Source organism: Indicator indicator, chromosome 8, assembly GCF_027791375.1.
Source record: "Indicator indicator isolate 239-I01 chromosome 8, UM_Iind_1.1, whole genome shotgun sequence".
NCBI lineage: Eukaryota > Metazoa > Chordata > Aves > Piciformes > Indicatoridae > Indicator > Indicator indicator.
The window spans coordinates 14331884-14352650 of record NC_072017.1 but is presented as its reverse complement, the minus strand read 5'-3'; the positions used below and the strand labels follow the sequence as shown (position 1 = coordinate 14352650).

The window sequence follows — 20767 nt, the reverse complement described above, 5'->3', positions numbered from 1 at the left end:
GTTTTTTGATAGGTCCTCCCATGCCATCCTCCTCATCTAGTCCATCAGTTACTGAACATTTACACTCCCCTCCTCCATCACCCAATCTCCATGAGAACCAGAGGTGGTTATTAAGTAATAATGCCGCCCAGCCAGTTCAGGACTCTGATACAGATGAGGACTATACTGCCAACTCATATCTAGTACAGACTGGTGCTATTTCAGTGTCTGTCCCAGGTCATGGTAAGAAGAGGACACTTTGTCCATAGTTTGAATACTCTTTTATTTTCCATCCTCTTAAAAAAAATATTGCCTAATAAGAGTTGCATATATCCAAATAACTTTTTATTTTAAACTGATTTTAAGTATCACAAATTATGTTTCGTCTTTCCTGTAGAATAAGCAATAGTAGATAGTAGCTTCTGATATATGAAAGCTAGTTTAAGTTATTATAAAATGCAATACTTGAACTAAGCAATAGCCATTAATAATTTATTATGTAATTTAATTTGTGAGTAGCCTTTAGGGTGGAGTTGGTTAAACAGTCATGATGTTTAGCTTCAGAGTAATGTGAAAGTTATCTTTAACTACTTCATCAAGTTCAGCAGGTCCCAGGTGTTCCTCAAGATTCCCTGGGGACAGAACAGGATTTTGTGCTTTACGGGATAGGATGCTCTATGTTGTAGATCTGCTTGCAAATACAGCTTTCATTCACTTCCAGACTGGGCTAGCCTGGTTATTGTTGCTGTGGGGGGAATTTCAGCTCGCACTGACACGAAAGAGATCTAGAGTAAAAGAGCTGTGTGGTGAGAGAAGGCAGCAGTAGCTCCTGAGATGTATATTTCCAGGTTTCTCATCCTCCCAACCAGTATGAGTAACCAAGAGGAGTGATGTGAACTTGAAACAGCAGTGCCCACTTATACATCATGCCCCAAGAAACCACATTTTTACTTCTTTTCCCTTTTTTTTTTTTTTTAATAAATATTATAGCCACAGGATTTTCTTGGAGTAGACAGACTGGAAGAACAATTTGTTGATTCACAGCCCTTTCCCAGCTAATCTTGGAACAAACCTCTTTGCTTTCTAAGAACTATTTCTGTCTTTTGATTGTAAAGAGCTCACCTGCAGATGAACCACTAGAGGGGGTTTAGAGAAATATTTTCCTAGAGATTGCCCATGAGTTGATGGGACAGAATTATTTTTCAGAGCGAAAACACTGCCTTTGAGTCTTGGCCTTTCAGCCAAGGAGATTTTTTGATAACAAGCAGGACAGTAGTTAAGACTCTGGTGTATGTTGAGTTGTTCTTGTTCAGGCTTTTGCTAAGCAGAAAGCAATCCCTGCATATCCGTTAAATCCCTCCCCTCTCTTCCTGCTGTGCTCTCCTGCCCTGTACCTGCAGACTTCTGACATTTGCCCCTTCAGTGTATATATAGTGCAGTAGAAGTGCTTGCAGTTTCTGCTTCCCACTGTCAGACTTAAATCAGTGTTGTATGTACACTCATAATCTAGCAGAGCTGACAGCCATATACTACAGCTAGTGATCTTTCTCTGCACATGATTAGACTTGTCTTTAGAAGTGCTTCAATGTGCTAACTGCTACTACTATGCTTGTAATTGCCATAATTTAAGTAGGGTTTCTTTGCTTCTCTACTGGACAAGGCAAAGACTGTAAGTCTTATGGTAGTGGGTTTCTATCCCTGCAGTCACCTGCAGGGTCAAGGTTTGCATTACATGATGAAAGTAATTGAGTATTGCTTGGGCTATCTACTTGCTATGCTTATGGTTGGTTTCTCATATCTTACACTGTTGGCCTTTGATGAGGATAAAGTATGCTCTGCAAGAGCAGAATTTAATAGCTAAGCTAATAATTTCTAAGTTAGCTACAACTTTCTTCAAGTCAATGATTTGCATTGTTCTGTAACCTTTTTACCAGTATGTGGATCTCTCCGAAGTTACCCTAGAAAATAAATATCATGTCATCATGGCCTTTGGTACAGTCTTATTTGCAAGTGTAGCACTTTCATACAAGGAAGTTAGTTTTTTCACTGTCTTATCTTGTAGCATCTGGATGAAGTAAGTTTTCTGTGCTAATATTCATGTCCTATAGGCCTTCTTCAAATACTGGAAGGCTGTGATAAGGTTTCCCTAGAGCCTTCTCCTCTCCAGGCTGAATAACCCAAACTCTCTCAGCCTGTCTTCCAGTCCCTCTATGAGTGTCAAGGCATGTGAATGCATGGCAACTACTATCTATAGAGGGCCTCACCCTCTCTCTTTCTGGTCGGGTGTCCTGTTTCAGACTCCCACTATAATGTTGCTTGTCCCTGCCCTGCCTTTAATTCTGATCCCCAAACTCTCAGTCATCTCCTGGTCCATGGTCTCCAGCTGGTCATTGATGTGCAGGGCAACCCCCCCCCCCCCCTCCCCTGCCTGTCCTACCTAAAGAGCTTGTAACCCTCCATCCAACTCTCTAGTCGTAGGAGTCATTCTACCATGTCTCAGTGATGCCAATTACATCATAGCCTTGCAAGTGTCAGGTGTCTCCTCCTCCTCTTGTTTGTTCCCCATTCCTCCACGTCCCCATTGGCATTAGCATAGAGGCTATAGAGGTTAAGTTGGGCCTCTGTTGAAACTGCCTTACTGGTTAAAAATCCTTCCTGCTGCAGTTCAGGTGCTCTCCTGCTGACCTGCAGTTCTCCTCCAGGCATCCTTTGCTGGCTCTGGCCTGCAAGTGGTAGTGGTGGAGTTAACTGAGAATTCCCTCCCCCAGTGACTTTAGTTTAAATTGTTATTGAACTGTCTTGAATTATATTGACTTCATGTGACTAGCAAGTTAAATTACCCTCTCTTTAGCCCATGCAAATATCTGTTTCCCTTTACTCTGAGTTCATTTGATCAACAACCTCAAAATCTAAAGGATCTGATTATGTATTTAGAGTTCTATTAATATAACCCTTTGGGCTGGATTATTTGTTCTGTTAACCAATGGGAATTAGCTTTCATTTGAGGATTTAGCTAAAAGAGAAATTAAAATTACTAAAATCAGTTAGCAAATGTTTACCACATGAGAAGAGGAGGTCTTCTTGGAGATACTGCTGGTAGCTTTAAAAATTCAGATCCAGGTGAGGACTGCTGTGAACAGTCCATTAGAAATCATTTAATTTCTCTAAAAGCAATGGGCTGTAAAATTCAAGAGTAGATAGATTTTGAGACCACTGGTCATAACACTGTAGCACCTCAAATTTACTCTTCAGGTTCCTCTTCTCTGCAGTGCAGCTCAGTATACTGACTGTTCAGCAGTCAGCCTATTTGTCTACTGATTTCAGAACAATTTACTAGTTTTATTGTTTTGGGAAAGAAGTGTGAACTGGTTATACAAATCAGGGGCATAGGAATATATCTGCAGGAAAGAGGAACAGTTGCTTAATCAAGAGGGAGAGTGAACTAGAAGCCAGGAGGAGAGTATTCCTCAATGTGACTGAGATGAAGAGGGTTTCTTTATGCAATAAAATCTGCTTGTAAACAACAGAAGTCATGTAAAAGCTGTATTTAAGCATCTTGATAAGCTTCTTAAACTTTCTCCACCAAAAATTAGAGATTAGTCAGAAATTGGAGTAGAATTTATTGAAATTAGTGGTAGCTTATCTTTCAACACAGACGTGTTATAATGAGAAATACAGTGCTAAATTCTTTGGTTAATGAGAGGTTATAAAGAAAAGATAGAGTTAAATGTTAATGCTTTCTACTGACAATAGAAATGAAAAGTGAATTAGAAATTCAGATCTCAGGACTTTTACCCCCTATATTGGAACCATTATGGCAGAATCATCAAATGCAAAATAGAGAAAGTTGTATTTTCAGAGAATCGTTTTCACAGCGCGTTTGAACATCTAAGATGTACAACTTTCTCTTATTTCTTAATAACAATTTGTGATGATAGTTCATTTGATGGGAAGATATGAAAAAAAGTTTCTGTATTGCATGAAATGCTTTTCAGTTGTCCTTGATCAAGGATCTGCCAGGTGATGTACAATAAACAAGATTTTGCTCCAACCACATGGGACCTGCAGATTGATGGGCTTTTCAGTTGAAAATGGCTAAGCTTTCCTGCAAGGAGAAGAATACTGGAAATCTAGAGCACAATGCTGATTTTTAGTTTGTGAAAGAGAAAAACAATTCTAGTGAGGCTGATTGAATGATAACATACAAGATCTGTTCATATCTAGAGGTCTAATTGTAGGACATGTCACTCTACAAACACCAAAAATTCTGTGGCGTAATTCTTCTCTAAACATAACTTAAGGACCTTTGTTCATGATGACTCATTAGAATTTGGTGGAATAGGCTATATGAAAATATCTGTCATACAGAGAAACTATTACTGTTTTGTCATGCCATAATGTCAAGAAGCCAAAATCAGCACTTCCTGCTTTTATATAAGTGTGTGAGAGAATATAGGCCAAATGCTGTAGCCTAGGAGCAGTAATGAACAGGTGTAACACATGTCCAAAGCATAGGTGTGAGTTTTATTAGGGGCTGGTTTGGGGGTTTTTGCACTTCAGATTTTTCCTCCAACTCTCCTGTTTTATTTTTCTGCACAATTACCTCAATTAGTGTATATCTTCATAACTAAGCAACCTGACATTCTCTTCTCATCACTTCTGCCTCTTCCTTCCCACCAGAAGTGAAATGTGAGTGGAAGTGCAGGGATTTGCTTTAAAAGCTGTTGGAAGAGTCAGGTGACTTTAAGGCGTGTTTTCCTCTTCCAGCTGCAGCTCTTGCTCTTAAAAGGGTAAGAATAGGACAATGTAATTTTCCCCTACATATCCCTCTGCCTTGTGAGAAGGTTGGAAATAATCTCTGAATACTAAAAAGACTCACCAAAGTCAGTCCTAGCCAACATCTTGGAAGTACTTCATGGAACTTCAGTCCTGCTTTAGTGTCTACAAAACACTTCCCAGCCTTTACTCCATTCCTGCTTTGCCATAGTCAGCTACAAGGGAAACCTCAAGTGCTATTGAACTAGAACTTAGCAGCCTGGATGTTTCCTGCATTGTAATCAACAGCAGTTTTGTTCTGATTATTGGGGAACAAAATAGGGGTGAAAAAAGAGCTATGGGAGAAGGAAACAAAAACATGATGGCATGAGATCAAATGCTTAAAAGCTTCTTCGTGTCATGCTGAGAACTGACAGCTCATCTGAGTTCTCTGAAAGCTCCATGGGTATCCACACACCTTGTTTTCATTGTTCTGTGTTGTCTCATCTCTTATAATTCATGACAAATTAAGTTTTGTCATTGTTGTATCAGTACATAAAGTTTTTGTTCAGCTCTGATACTGGTCCTAAGACATGCTGCTTGAAAAAATTAGTTCAGACCAGTTTGGTTTGAAATAGCCAGTGATGATAAATTAAGAATAATAGATCAAACTAGGACTTGTGTTGAAGAAATCATGGGGATATGTTACAATCTTGGTTTTATTTAACATCATCATTAGTTATATGGATGAAGGAGTGAAAATGTCAGTAATAAAGTTTCCTAATGATACTAAATACTGAGAGTTCTGAGTGCCAGCTGGGGACAAATTGTTAATAGAAAAGGACAAGGAAAGAGCATTAATTTTATGGCTAAAAACTAATAAAGTGAAATTGGAACTGAAAAATGTAAACTGGTCTGAGATGCAGAATATTCAGGAAAAATCGAAGGAAAAAGGGTGAGAGAATTTTAATCAGACAGACTTGCAGCATCATCTAACAAGAACAGTTTGAGATGGGTATACAAAAAGATCAGCAAAGAAGTGGTCATAGACATAGCATCAGTGGAATATATGTTTTGAATTTGGACCTGTTGGTTTTCAAAGCTCCTGTGAAGGAGCTTACAGCTTCCAGAATTACTGCTATTTTTTCTACTGTTCAGATATATTTGGACAAGAACAGTTAGGTGGTTAGATGTATTACTGAGTGATAGGAAAAGAGGAAGCAGCCAACAATTGTGCCAAGAAAGGTTTAGGCTGAATATTAGAATGCCCACGGAAGTGGTGGAGTGACCATTCCTGGAGATACTTTAAAAAACATATAAATATGGTGCTGAGGAACATGTTTTAGTGGTGACATAGTAGTGCTGGGTTAACACTGGACTTGATAATCTGAAAAGTCTCTTTCAAACAAAGTGATTCTATGATTCTAATATAGGGGAATGGGTAAGAGAATAAAACTTCAGCTCATTACGTAGCCTAAGCACTAATTAAGAACTGATGAAGGGAAACCAACAACCCAAGATGGAATGGAGCATGTTGTATCCCATGTAGGATAATTAAAAGCAATAGGTTGAAAATAAGGAAAGGGAGGGAAAGATTAGGCATATTATCAGGATAAATTATCTAGCAGTGAACCTTTATTAAGATATTTATTTCTGTCCAATGGGAAGTGATAGAAGCTCTGTCCCTTTGTAACATGAAAGGAGAATAAAAAATTAAAAAAAAAAAACAAACAGTTGTACTGCTGAGAACAAACCTACATTCACTTAGGAGAAGGTAGTCTGTTTCTAGTACTACCTGTGTGCCTTTCCAATCAGCTATACCTGGGTTTGTAGTTGATAACAGAGATCATTATACTATCCAATGGAAAGTGTGTTAAATTAGCAGCTTGTACCTTTCAATGCATTGTCTGTTTAAAGGTACCAGAAAATTCATCCTGTAGCCCAGACTTCCCTTGAAAATTGTCCATGTCTTCCACAATAAATAATATGCAAAACAGCCCTTTTCCCTTCCCTCTTCCTTTTGTGTTTTGTATCCTGCAAAATTACAAAATAAGTTGCCTGTTTCCAATTAAAACTGCCAATGTCTTCTGGGCATACACCCATACATTCAGAATGTTGATGATGCTGAATAGAGTTATTTGACAAGCTTTCTGTGATTACGGAATAAGTTCGTTCTATAAAAATACATGGTAACTTTTTTTCTGAGGTTAGAGACTGTTTATATTTCAACTACTGTGTAGCCCTGCATGCAGGCTTCCTTGGTAGCTACAGAAGCACTTAATCTCTTATGGACAAAAAGCAGACAATGCAGGAAGGCCAAAATCCTTTAGGTACAGATTGACAAATTTATCTCTTCCATATGCTTGGGGCACATACACTTGCTTTTAAAACTTAAAAATTGTCTTGACTGCTAGCCAATTTATTTTTGATCCCTTTTTGATACTTGATTTCAGTTTCATAAATCCATCTTTTTATCTGCTTTCTTTGGTTTTTAAGCCATACTTCTGTCAACATTGTTCCCATAATGTACAAAAATGTACATTTGTTCAGTTTAATTAAGCATTCAGTCTGTTTGCCAAGAGCAAATTACAGTTCCCCAATCTCACCCTCACCCCTCCAAAATCAAGTTTTGCAAAGTGGTGGGCAATTAGTTCTCATATCTGATTGTTGTAAGTCATGTCTTCCTCTTGAAGATTTTTGTAGTTTTCGATCTCTGTCACTTCATAGAAGAGCCAAGACCAATTATTTCTCCTCAGATTGTGGCCTTTGTAGCCTTCATAGAACTGTCTCCCCCACACCTCCTGTATCATTAGCTGCAAAATATCTTTCTGAAGATGATTTCGACCTCTTCACAAATCAAAGGATTCAGAGTGACAAATTATCTGTCTTACACTGAACGCATGCCAGATGGGACAACGTGCCAACTGCATATCGTACTGTGGATGTAGAGACATTTCCTCCCTTCTCCCATCCCCATCAAAAATCATGTTACAAAAAAAAAAAAATCTTGCAAGTTAAGAAAATCTGTGAAGATAAATTGATTCTGAAATACAGTGAAACATAAAAGCAGAATGTGGTTTTATAGGAGGAAGAAGACTGCATCCAAATGTCAGATCACTTAAACTAAGCAAAGGTATATCTGGCAGTGTAGATGAACATGAGAGTCAAAAATGCATCCCTTCCCTGCTGAAATTTCCAGTTCTTGCACAGGCATTATTTCCTTTTGCTAGCATGATTGCAGAGCAGACATTCCTAATTGCAAGATAAGGAGCTTGAATTTAAATTCTGTCACAGTTTGTTAACAGAAGAATCCTGAAACAGAGATTAGGATCAAGGATGTACTGCTCTTGTGGTGAAAAATATGCTCAAACAGGTATATGGTAGAAGTTAATTTGTAATACAGAAAGTAAAAGGAGAAGGAAACAGTGACATAAAGAGTTTATTTTCATTATGAATTACAAAGCTGAGGACTTCCTTTAGGTACTGCTTTGACTAACTTCCCAGAAATACAAACAGTGTGCAAGCACACAGCAAATAATTTGTTTGAGGTCAGGATCAGACCAGGTATCTGACATCATTGCATTAAACTCTGTTATTTATGGGGTTTCATCATTTTGTTTCAGGGAAAGGTCTTGTATTTTTAACTCTGTACCACAATACAAATTTTTTGTTTAAAAGCCTTGTTTAGGAAAAGAGGATTGGTGATCTTAACACATGTTCCCATTTGTTCATCACTCAGTGACAACAAGCCTAACCTTACAATTTTACCCTGTACAGTTTTTAGCCCTTCTTATCAGCTGTAATGCTCACTAAGCCTTGGTAGCTTTAAGAATATGAAAGTTCTTCCAGAAACATAAAATGAATCGAAAGTGAGGTTTCAATAAAAATCTTGATTAAAAAAAAAAATCTTTTTTTTAGCTTCTTGTTTCTTATTTAGGCTGTTCTCATTGAAGGTTTTTAAAGAAAAAAAGAAAGTGGAAGCTTGATCAGTCGTTTAAATTTTTGTTTGTTTTAGCTGAATTAAAATCAATTATGTATTCATGTTCATAGTAAGGATAGAGAACATCAAATGTCTATCAAATTGGTAGAAAATGTATGAATTTAGTGTGGGTAGCATGCACTATCCTGTCCTGTTGCTTGTGGAAAAGTTTCTTCCTTCAGCTAATATTGAGTCTTTGGTTACAGCTGAATTTATAAAGCTGTGCAAATGCATAAAACTCCTGATTTATTCATTAGTTCTGTTGAATGCTGATAATTGCTAGGGCTTGATCCTTCACTTTTGAGCAAAATCAGGTTGCTGTTGGATTGAATGGAGGTTGCCAGTGAGAGTTTACAGGAGTAAAGTAATTGTAATGCAATGTATTTATTTTTCTATGATTCTATGATATTTATTCTATAGTAGTGAAAAAGTTCCTGTAGGAAAAAGAAAAAAGAAGAAAAAAAACCAAATGTATCTTAAGTTGTCTCTTTGTTGGCTTTGGAATTCTACTTAAACTCTGTTCTGGCCAGCTGTGAGTTGGAGGGTGATGTTTTAATGCTTTAAACATGCTACTTGTTGGAACTAAACAGGGCTCTCACAAATTGTGCTGGCAGATGCTTGCCTCAGTCATACACAGGAGAAATACTGAAAATTTTGTGCTTGTCACCAAGCAAAAAATACATAAATGTGTATTGGATGATTGCTTTTTAAAAGTAAAAGGCTAAAGATTTGGTACCTTTAACATCTTCTATCTTATTAAATGTTATTAATTTAAAAGCTTGAGAACTCTGATGAAAGCATAATTGCTCTTCTGCCTAATACATAAAAGGCTTTTCCATTTGGTATCTCTCTGTCTCTGACTGTAGCATTGACATGAATTTCTTTGTCACTAAACCATTAGGTGTACACAAGGAGTAGTAATCCTGCTTTTTAAGGATGCTGCGATCTGACTAGAAGGCACATCATCCTTTCTCTTTCATGCAAGGCCAAGGATTCCTATTGTCAGATGCAGTGGGCATGAAAGCAGCAATTTTACAGCACAAAAACTCCAATAACATTTACTGCGGTTGGCTGAGATTGCAATGCACACAGGCACTGCTCAGTCTTGGTTGCTTAAGCACCAGCTTCCCTTGGCTTTTTGCCAGCCTGCACGCTCCAAAGAGACAAGTCCTTTAAGGGGAAAGAGTTTTCCTTGTAACTTGCTGTGGGGTAAACAGACCATTCAGGCATAGTTTATTGCATTACATACTTGACTATGCATACTGGAACGTAGCAAAGTAATTGGTAGAATTATTTTAATCGTTAGAATTCATAGGTATGAGATAAGTTCCCTGAGCCAGGAGGGAAACAAAAAAAATAGGTAAGGATGTTTCTGTCTGCTAAGCTTATGATCATTTATTACAAAGGACTAAAAGTATTCTCTCCATGGGAATTTTGTGTGTTTACACTAGTATCCCTGCCACAGCAACAGAAAATTGAATTAATTTGCCTCTGTTGCTATCCTTCTCTTGAAGATAAATCTCATAACAGTATGTAACAGGATACTTTATCATTAAAAAAAATCCTCAATTTGGAAATACTGTTAAATGTAGGGTACTTGCAAATTGAAAGGAAGTCATTTTCTGTAGATTCTTCAATCAGCCCTGCTCATCTTTCTGTTGATACATACTTGTTTTGCAACAATCAGCAGTAAACTTACACTGTCATTGCCATAGCCTGGAGGCTGCACATGAAATATTCTTTTAAATATAATCTTCAATGCATTTCTTAGAGCTTTAATTTAACACCATAGTACCTATTCAAACAACATATATTAGAATTTATTTATACAAAAACCGTATGTTATGATAGCTGAATATATAGAAGGCTGACTTGACTATCTCAGCTGCTGCTGTTTGAATCTTTGATTTCATTGAGAAAGCTTCAAAGAAGGGTAAAGCTTTTCCTTGTATTTGTTGCTAGTAGTTGGTGTGGAAGGCTTGTTTTTCTGTTCATTCTTATATCCAAACACTGGAATGCGCCCTTCTTTCTCCTCCTGGTGTCCTGCAGTATGTTCAGGAGAGATTGCTAATACTGTCACTGGTATTTCTTGAGTCTCTGGGTTACTTTCTGATAGCTTGCCCTATGCTGAGCAACGAAAAGGTGAGGATAGGGGTGACCTTGCACCCCTCTCTCTATGTATGCCAGCATCAAAAAGCAACTGAAGCACTTCTAATGAATTGCGCTTTGAATTCTTTCAATCTGCACAGCAACTCCATCAGGTTTTTACAGCTGGACTCTTGCTGTAATTGCTACTGGGATGAGATGCACAACATGGGGTTTTGGAGCTAAGTACTTATATTGTTTTACTGGCCAAAAGCATACAGCATAGTGAGAGCAACAGACTTCAGGAAATCCACACTTGCATATCTTCATATTCTTCACCCGTTTCTGACATGCTGCTGATTTGCCAGCAGGCACTTTAGATGGAGATGATAAAAATGGAAAAGCAAAAATATACAGATTCTTAAAGCAGCGACATAGTAGGAAGGAAGTCGCTTGTGATTCTGAACATTGGATGTGTGTCCAGCTATCTGTTTTTCATTAATTAATGTGGAATTAATTTCTATGGGTAATGAAAAATTAAAAAGCACTTCAGAGTTTTCATCTTCTTGACATCAGCATCTAAAATAATGCTTAGATAGTAAGTATCCACTGATAGTAATTGGTCCCTTGTAAGCTTCAACTTCCGAGTCCTTTAGATCTTACCTGTCTCCAGGTATGCGTTTTTGGCATATTTAATTAAATAAAAATTCTTCCTAATTCTAATTTCTAAAAATTCTAATTCATTCTATTGCATTCCCAAATTCTTTATAATGCATTTTTCAGAACAGAAAATAAAAATTTGTTGCTTATTTATGCCCTGTAATGTACAGTTCTCAAAATTCACTGCAGCATTTTTTCTTCTGAGGCCCTTAGTGGTCTGTTTCCACAAAGCCTTTAATTGGTGGCTTGTATTATGGAATATTTTTCTCTTTGTTTACTGTTTTGTATGAATAACTCAAAATAATTGGCATCAGAATGCTCTGCAGCATCATGTATGGATCCCTTCTTCGCTCAAGTTGCATTATTTCTCATTTTAGTCTAGTCTCCTATTTACAAGTCTTTGTTGTCTCCCCTAATTGTAGTGAATTCTGGCTACTGTGTGCCTAAGACAGTAAATCCAAAGGCAGAGAGGGAGGATGGGTGAGATATTTTTAAAACTCTAGCTTCCAAAAAGCCCTGTAGAATAAACTGCTTTGCAAGCCCTCTGGGACAGAAGGCCCTGAGGGACATTCTTGGACAGGGTGGAAGAATCAATCGGTCTATTTACTGCATAGTTTTGAGCTTGAAAGGGAAATTCTTCCTTCTCCTGTTACAATTATTTACACTTTTAGCTAGACATTAAAATGACTAGTGTTGTAGAGGAAGACCAGCAATATAATACTCGAGTAAAACAGTACAGCCTGCCCAGGTCTATGCAGTTGCTTTATCATTAGTAATACTCAGATGAAAATTTCTGTTAAATATCTGGAATTTCTGTTGACTCAATCTTGAACTTTCAATGCAACTTTGTTTCACTACCGTATAATTCTTTATGATCACAACAGACCAGGGTTTTGTTTTTTTTCATTCATTAGTGTAAAAAATAAAATGCTTGAATTAAAGCATTTGAACCACACGTTTCTAGAAACAAGTACCCTGTAGTACTAGTTCTGTGCTAGGAAGGTTGGGGGCGTTTCAATAGCATTCATGCATGCTTTAGCAAAGTTGGTGTTCTTGTATGGTGCTTGCCCAAGATTTAGTTTTCTGTCGTATCTTAAAGGAGGAGACAATGACTCTGAAATTTGCACCTACAATTTTAAACTAGCAAGTTTTTATGTATGTATTTTCAAGTATTGACTGGAAGATTTTTGGTGAATTTTATTCTCCAACATTGATCCTGCAATAATAAAACGTGAATACTAAATAGTCACTGACTAGCAGTGGTAGTTGGTGACTCTAAATTTACACAAGCGCAGTTCAGGACTTGCGCCTGGCAGAATTAAGTCGTAGTTACAGTATGCTGATGTTTCTGTTTCCTGTTACTATACTCTCTTGATTACAACAGAATTTAAAAGTATTTAAAGAAATGTGAAAAGTGTGCTCCCATGGTGACAAAGACTTGAACAATCAATACCATCTGTGGAAGGCCTTTAGGAAAAGCTCTTAAGAATTATGAATTATGACAGCCTCAGGATTCAGTACTCTTTTGTTGCCTTCCTCATCAGTGCTACTCTAGTTCTGTTTGTTTCCTTGGAAGATGTTGAGTCACAAGGACAAAAACATAGTAGATGGTCCAGTATTTCCACCAAGAAACATGCTCTCTGCTGACATAAATAGCAGATTTATGTAATCTTACCAAACTTGCTGTGATTTCTGCTTTGAAGAGCAAAGGTCTGCTGCTGCTTTGTAGATTGATAATGTTAATGTGGTGTGCTGCTTTCATTGCACCATCCAAATATCTAGAGGGAAAGAAGTTGCCCCTTGCCATGTATGTCTATTAATAGTGATGATGAGGTACAAGGGAAGCCAAGTGGTGCTGCATCAAAACTTCTAATTTTGAATCCACAGAAGGCACTAGAAAGTTCGATCCCTTTTTCTTAGTGTATTCATTGTTTACCATAGTATGAATGATGGTACATTGCTCCATTACTGCTGTAAAGTGTCAGCAGGCATCATTAAGTGCAGTTCCCCAACATGGAAAAAGCAAATGAATGAATAATAGAGACTGATCATCCACCCCACTATACCAATGTCTAGTGTTGTCAAATGCTCTTATCTCTTATGGAGAGGCAGGCATGAATATCCAATTCCACTAACAGCATGCAACTGATTAGGGGCCAATTCCTTTTCTGATATCACCCCCCATCTTGGAACTCTAGACAGGGAAATGTTCTTTCTGGGCTCTTTCTGCATGCCCCATAGAGGCAAAGCTGGGAAGAGGTAAGCGAGGAAGAGCAAGTCCTGGAGTCTGCCCTTAGTTCCATCGCTGATGGAAGGAGGATTTTTAATGCTCCTTAAGCAGCCAGAAGGGCTGAGAAATGACATATAGTCAAATGTAGGATACAACAGACATGATTGAGCATGAGCATTTTGACTTACTGAAATGATCTATATGCATGGAGATGACTTTTTGGCCTTGTCCTTCCCATTCTTTGGTGAGGATTTTTTTTGTCTTGTTCCATCTCAATTTCAATCCTTCTCATCCATTGAGTGTGCTGCTCTTATTTCTGCTTGTCTCTCTTTTTGCCCCTTCACTTTTGAAGGCTTCTTTTTCTTATTAAGCCATTTAACCTTTATTAAACTATACCATGCCACTTCATCTCACTTCCTACTTTCTCTTTCATCTTTTTTTTTTTTTTCTCTTTTCTAATGGACTCTCTTCATAGCATTCTTTCCTTGTTCAGGCTTCCTATCTTCCCTTCCTCATGCCCTTTGTTGTTCTCTCCATGGGACAGGTATATCTCATGAAAAGGTGCTTTGTTCAGAGTGTATCTGCCTTGGGGCAGCTGTTTAATGAAAAAAATCAGCTTTTCATCCCATGTTCCTCTCTCTCACAAGCCCTACTCAATAAATGCCAATTGCAGTTTTACATAATTAAAATAACGATGTCATGTTTCTTTTTAACACTAATGTCTTCACATTAAAGGAATGGAATGCTATGCAGCATGTATGCTTTTTGAAACAAAATATAAAAATTATGGTTCTGATCCATATTACAGTCTTCATTATCCAGAGTTTTATGTTAACCCTTCTTTGCTATGCTGAGCATATTCCAACCATCTGTAGAAACATCAGCAAAAACACAAACATAAATGCTTACAAATCTAGTTCCTTTATAACTGAGGATGAAAACTAATGCCCTGCCTATTTCTGGTCCCTCTTACAGCAGGAAAGCTGTTAAAAGGGATGAGAACTGATCAAAAAACACGACAGACTTTTCTCTTAATGGCTGCTCTGGTTGTTGGGGGAATTTGCAGTTGAAAAGAGGACAATGGAAGATAAAGATACATCAGAGTATCAGTCTTGGTTGTTTTAACAGTGCAGGATAATCTTAAACTTTTGGCTGCTGGGCTACTTGTCCTGCCCCAGGGAACAAAAGTATTCCTGGATACCTTAATATGCTTGTCAGAGGATTAAAAGCAGAAATGAAGGAGATGTCGGTAGTAGCAATGATGTTAATTTCCTGAAATGTGACCACTTTTGCAGTAGAGAGTACCTGGTTTCAGACTTCTGTGAGATGCTTCCACTTAACCTGAAATACCACAGTCTTTAATGTGTGAGTTTGAGATCAAGTGGTTCTTTATGCCCACTGTCCAAAAGCTGACATCTAGATTTGTGCTTTTCCCCAACCATTTTCTCCACCTCTTTTATTTCCACCCTATACAGTTTTGTATTCCTGCTCACAATGCACAGAACTGTGCAAATATCTGGATTGTAAGTAACTGAAGCTAACAATTGGTATAGAAATGAATATATTTTAAAAATAAGGATCTAACCTTTTTCCCCCCAGAATATTGTTAATGTTATTAGATGATACTTTAGAAGTGTGCTTTTTAACAGACATAAGTCAAGTTTGGAGCTGCACATTTCTCCTGAAGAGATAAATGATGTAAATGAATTATCGAAAGCAGCTTTAGGAGTGTTTCATGCTCAGGTAGCCCCATTAGAGAAGGAATTTTTTCAAGAGCTGACAGGCAGGCAGCAAGTAGGACTTCAACAGCATTACTGTGTGTAAAAGACTGCTTTTTGCATAAGTGGAAGGATCGTAATATTAGAGTGGCCTCAGATTATGATTGCAGTGGTGGTGCCACATTTGTGCCTACATGTGAGATGAATGATTAGTTGATGGACAAAGGATAAAAAGAGTTTAGATGTGCTGGCAGAAACAGTGAGCTTTTTATGGTATACATGGAAGCTTTTACCAAAAAGTACCATGTAGATGGCACATCACTGCCTTGGTGACTCCCATGTTGTGTGCAAGTGAGATCACTCCTGAGAGTCTTCCTGGAGTGGAGAATCTATGTATCACCTTAGAAAGCTCAGTAATTAGTTTTATCCAGCAATTAATTCAGTAGTTATGCTCCCGGCACCCTAAGTAGTCATCCAGCCTTTCCATGTGCTCTGGAGTGCACACTGCTCTTGGCCACACACCCTCCAAGCACAAGTATGGTAGCCCTGGAAAGGAGCCTTCTGGTTGTACTGGTGGTTTTCAAAGGGCTTGAGTGGGCAGAGGGAATTAACTGGCACCGTAATGCAGAGGAGATGAATGTCCTGTGGCGTAGAGAACTGATCCCAGGATTTCTTCCAGTGCCCTGGTACTGTGGTTGGGACCAATGTACTTGAAAGAAAAGAAAATATGGGCAATATAGTTCTGAGGCACCCTGATACGTGACCTGAAAAAAAGCAGAATTATTCTTTGAAGAAAATTAGTAAAACAGAATAGCTGCTGCTTTTATGTCCTAGGACAGAAGTTCCTCTTGGGTGCCTTTGTCCTTCCTTTGTCAGTCTTTTTTCTCCTAGAGCCTAGAGACTTATTTAATTATTTTTTAAAAGAAGGGGGGTATTTTAAGTTGCTTTACTTAAAGCACTGGGAAAATAACATTTCTTAAATCCCTCCTCGTATTTTAGAAATAAAAGAATGCTGCTTGTGATTGATTGTATTACCAGTCGATGAGTCTAGGACCATTCTCAACCAAATGCCATATGTGCATGTGTCATTATTATGTGTATGATGCAATACGATGCTGTGTAACAGAACAGTGCAAATCACCCAGGGTGTATTAAGATTTACAATCAATTACAAAAAGAAATGCAAATTTAAAAAAAAAAATAAAAGAGAGTGACTTTCACATTTAGTTTTATAATCCTTCAAATCTCTATACCCCTTTAATTTTTTTAATTACAGATATTTTCTGTTGCTGTTTTCTTATTTAGTATATAGAAAGGAGTCACATACTCTGTAGAAGAAACTCCCTTGTGAAAAAAAAAATTACGAAGCAGTCATTTCCACTCATTAATACAACACTGAACTGATAAATGAGCCTAATACAATTCTGTATTTTGGAAGTAGTAGCTCAAGTTATTTTTTTTTTCCAAAGTGTTCATATTTTATTGGCTATTTTTTTTCCATTACATTAGTTTGGAGATTTATGGAAAGTGCTTGTGATTATCATATCCTTCATTTGATGCAACAAGTGTATTTTACTGGACAGCTTTATGCATTCAACGTTACATTTTCATTTTGCAGCTGAAGACCAATTTTCTAATTACACTTATGCACATAGTTATTGAAGTTTTGGTTTCATTCTTAAGTGTTTTGAGATCTTTATCCAAGCTACTGTGAACTTTGCATTTGTGTGTTAGGCACGTGCAATGCAACTCTATGATTTTACAAGTTAGAAGTCTCATTAGCTACTGATGTAGTTCTGGAGATTGCATCTTATATCTGCAATTCAATTTTAAGTAATAGCTTCTAGTTCAGTACCCAGTAATATTCGTACAGAAGCAAAACGTTTGTGGACGCTTTCCCAAACCCTTGAATGAAATTTCCTAGTACTCTCTATCCTGCTAAGAAAAAGAACAGGGAAAGGATACTTTCCTGCTTGGGGATTTTGTGCTTGCATGTCATGGAGACAGGAGCTGTAAATAAATTCAACTTTGTCATTTATAGCCAGCACATTGGGCTTTGTTTGAATCCAGTGGTTTTAAAAAACGTCATTATTTCTTCTTGCGAGTGATAAACATGATGCATCCTTAAAAGACAAAGCGTGAGACATAGTTGTAATTGCTCAGTTTTGATGCCAAGAATAAGTGGTTTGAAGACAGCTTAGCACTCTTATCCCTAGGGAGATGTAAATTATCACAGGTGACATCAGACACAGTAAATTCTCACCTGAGTTGCAGTAAATAGCAAGGACATGTCACAAGTATAGTAGATATTAAGAAATACTAAAATGTACTTCTTTTGACATGTTTGTATTTTTATTAGGAGTAATTTTTTACGGATGTACACAAGTACTTACTGTGCAAAATATATTCCAGGAGCTATAGTAAATAGCAAATATGAAAGACAACATGGTTTTTTTATTCTGTTCAAGTGGATGCCTTTCATAGAGTTGTATAATCCTCAGTGTGTTCCTGCGTAAGGGCAAAAGAAATGATGCCAGAAGGGACCTTCTTACCATTGTAGCATTAAGACTGAACCTAGAAGCTTTCTTTAATTTTTTTTTCTGGAGGTTTGCTTTTCAAATCGCTTTTTATTTGCTCAGGAATGTTATTTGTGTGCGTGTATCTCTGTCCCTCCCAGAAAAGGTAAATAAATACAGTTACAGAAGAATATGGTTAACTCAGTCCTTAATTAAATGTCCTTAAGTCCTTAATTAAATGGCTTCAAACAACTAATTGGTAGACACTGAGGATACTTTCTGTAAGTGAGGAGAAACCCATTTATGTAGAAACTAGTCTGCTATTCTCTCTTGTTCTGTGGGCACAAATCAAAAAACCACTCAAAATGCATCTCTGTGTTAAGTGAAAGTTGTGTCTGATCTAGAAGAGACACACCAGTTGGGGCTGACTTTTATGGCATGGGAACCAGCAAACCAGAATTCCTCAGGCTTTGTCAGGAAAATTTTGAAAGCTCTTAGAGACTACTGGTATTAGCAAAAGCCCTAGCCATTAAACACCTGAGCACTAACTCTAGTAGAGCACAAATCTAGCATCTTTGCCTATGTTCAGCAAAGTACTAATGTAAATTGAAATATGTGGAGAGTTTACCATGTAGGAGGAGTTCACACATCCCTGTTGTACACAAACCAGATGAGTTGACCTGCTGGGACTGGAAAATTGACACAATTAGCTGTGCATGTAATTGTTACAGAAAACCACAATGGCATCAGCAGCAACACATCAGTCATCAAATTTCTTTCTTGGGATTTGCTAGAGAAGAGCTAGCATAATCTCTCACTTCAGTATATGAGAGGCTTACTTTTATGGCCCAAACAAAAGATTTTAATCTGTATTCTCACAGTACAAGGAATATTCAGTAGTGCCCCCACAGCCTACATTTGGGTGAGGATTGACTATAAACAGTCATAAAGCAGGAATCATGCCTCTGGCAAATGTGATGTTTTTCTACAAACAACAGTCAACTGACATTTACTTAAAGAAGCTACTGGGGAAAAAACAAAACAGCAAAGAAGCTTTATGCTGTGTCTCTGTTTTTTCTTGTGTCGAGGCTTCCAGCATTTTGAGATTTGGCTAGTGGCTGGGTAGGTACTTTGAAGGTTATTCCTTGCCTCTTTGAGAAGTCCTGTAGTATTGGAAAGGTTCTGAGTGTAAATTGCTGAATGTGGAAGTGCTTCAGATTTTCTAGTTGTCTTTAAAGAAGAGTATATAATACATGTAGCATGCCATGAAGAAGTCCATACTTAAAAAAATTCATTAGAAGGTCTTCACCCCGACTTGACTGAGAGCTATAAAATAACTAAGCCTGAAGGTTGTGCTGTTATGGGAGAATATTACCATGCAAGCATCTTATTTTCTAACTATTGGAGCAAGTATCTCATTGGTATTTTGGAAATTTGGGAAGTCTGTGTGAGACTATCTACAAAGTCAGGGTTTTACTTTTAAAAGTTCTTTTAAAAAAGAATGATTTGATTTGCTTATCAAATGGTAGCAATTAAGAGGAAATCTTGGAACCAAAATGTGTGTACTTAAATACCTCTACCCTGTTTTTTTCTTGCCAGTTTAGGCTACACAATTAGTCAGTACTTCTGTTACCTTGATAATCTGTTTGCTTGATGTCTACTTAAACTTGCTGGTCGAGTTGCTGACAGCTACTTAGACTTTCAGCTTTCAGAAATGATAATTGTCTCTGTTTGCAGCTTCTAAAAGCATTTCATTCTCAGGTAATTTTTACAGCTAATGTACCCTAAAGTCTTCACTGTTTGTTGGTTGGGTTTTGTTTGTTGTTTGGGTTTTGGGTTTTGTTTTTTTTTTTATGTGTGTTTCCAAAGTGTGAATCTCTTCAATAGATTTAATTCACCTGAGAGTGTAAAACAACCCAGTAGCTTTTGATGGAAATGTTACCTTGTTTGTGATGTTGCTTTATCTTTGTGGGAGACAAAACATTCTCCTGTAATCCCACACATAACTTGTGAAACCTCACACCTTGGGAAAGGATGCACATGTGAAATCTTTCTTGCTTACACATGCAGAGAGCCAGGGAAATTGGGCTGCAGGGAGTTGCTGCAATGGTTTGCATGTGTTTCCAAACCCTCAGGCTCTCTGTGGAAAAATGGTGGAAACTTGATCCAACAGAAAAAGTCCTGATATTCTGAATATACCCACCCATTCACTCTTTGGCAGAACACAGTGTACCCTTCCTGTGGTCAGTATGCTTTTTACTGTAAATTCAGTCTGAATAGAGGACCTTTACTTGCTTCTGCTGTATCTGTTCCAGTTTCACCGGCAGAACTCCCTTCATTTCAAGAGCAGTGAAGAGCTGTTGAGCACATAATTGATTCCTGCAGCCCCCTGTGCCTTGGCAGGTATCATTACCCAGCTTCAGCAGCACAACCTCTGGACTTAAAAAGGTTCTTGCTTGCTTGTGATCATGCAGTAAGCCACAGGCTGTGCCAGAAATAAAAAAAAGAGATTTTCTGACTACAGTCTTACCACAAGGCAGTTCTCCTGAAGTGATCGGGTTTAGCCCCCAGTAGCAGTTATAAAAGCATGTTAAATACCAGACTTCTCAGCTTCAGACCATCCATTTGCCTCACAGTTCTATGCCACACACACGCTGCTTGTCACCAGAATTAGGCAAAAGGCAGATGGCAAAAAGAAAGGCATTTTCCTCTATGATAGTTTAACCAGGAAATGGACCAGGAAAATACATTCAGGTGGGGGCAGCATGATTATGCCAGAAACAGAGGGATGTTTCCACCCTGAGTAGAAGGCAGCAGGCTTCCAGATGCTACAGTCATTCAGATC

At 37.8% G+C, this 20767-nt stretch overlaps 1 protein-coding gene across 6 annotated transcripts in view; it reads left to right on the top strand.

Moving 5' to 3' along the window:
- Positions 1-20767, top strand: part of TENM3 (teneurin transmembrane protein 3) — a 309130-nt gene that overhangs the window by 136733 nt on the left and 151630 nt on the right. The window contains exon 3 of one of the 6 annotated variants that reach the window (XM_054383010.1): positions 13-222. The exons of the other annotated variants lie outside the window; for them this stretch is intronic. Within the exon in view, the coding sequence (XP_054238985.1) occupies positions 13-222 (210 nt within the window). The remainder of the gene's footprint in view (positions 1-12; positions 223-20767) is intronic. 6 annotated transcript variants of the gene reach the window in all.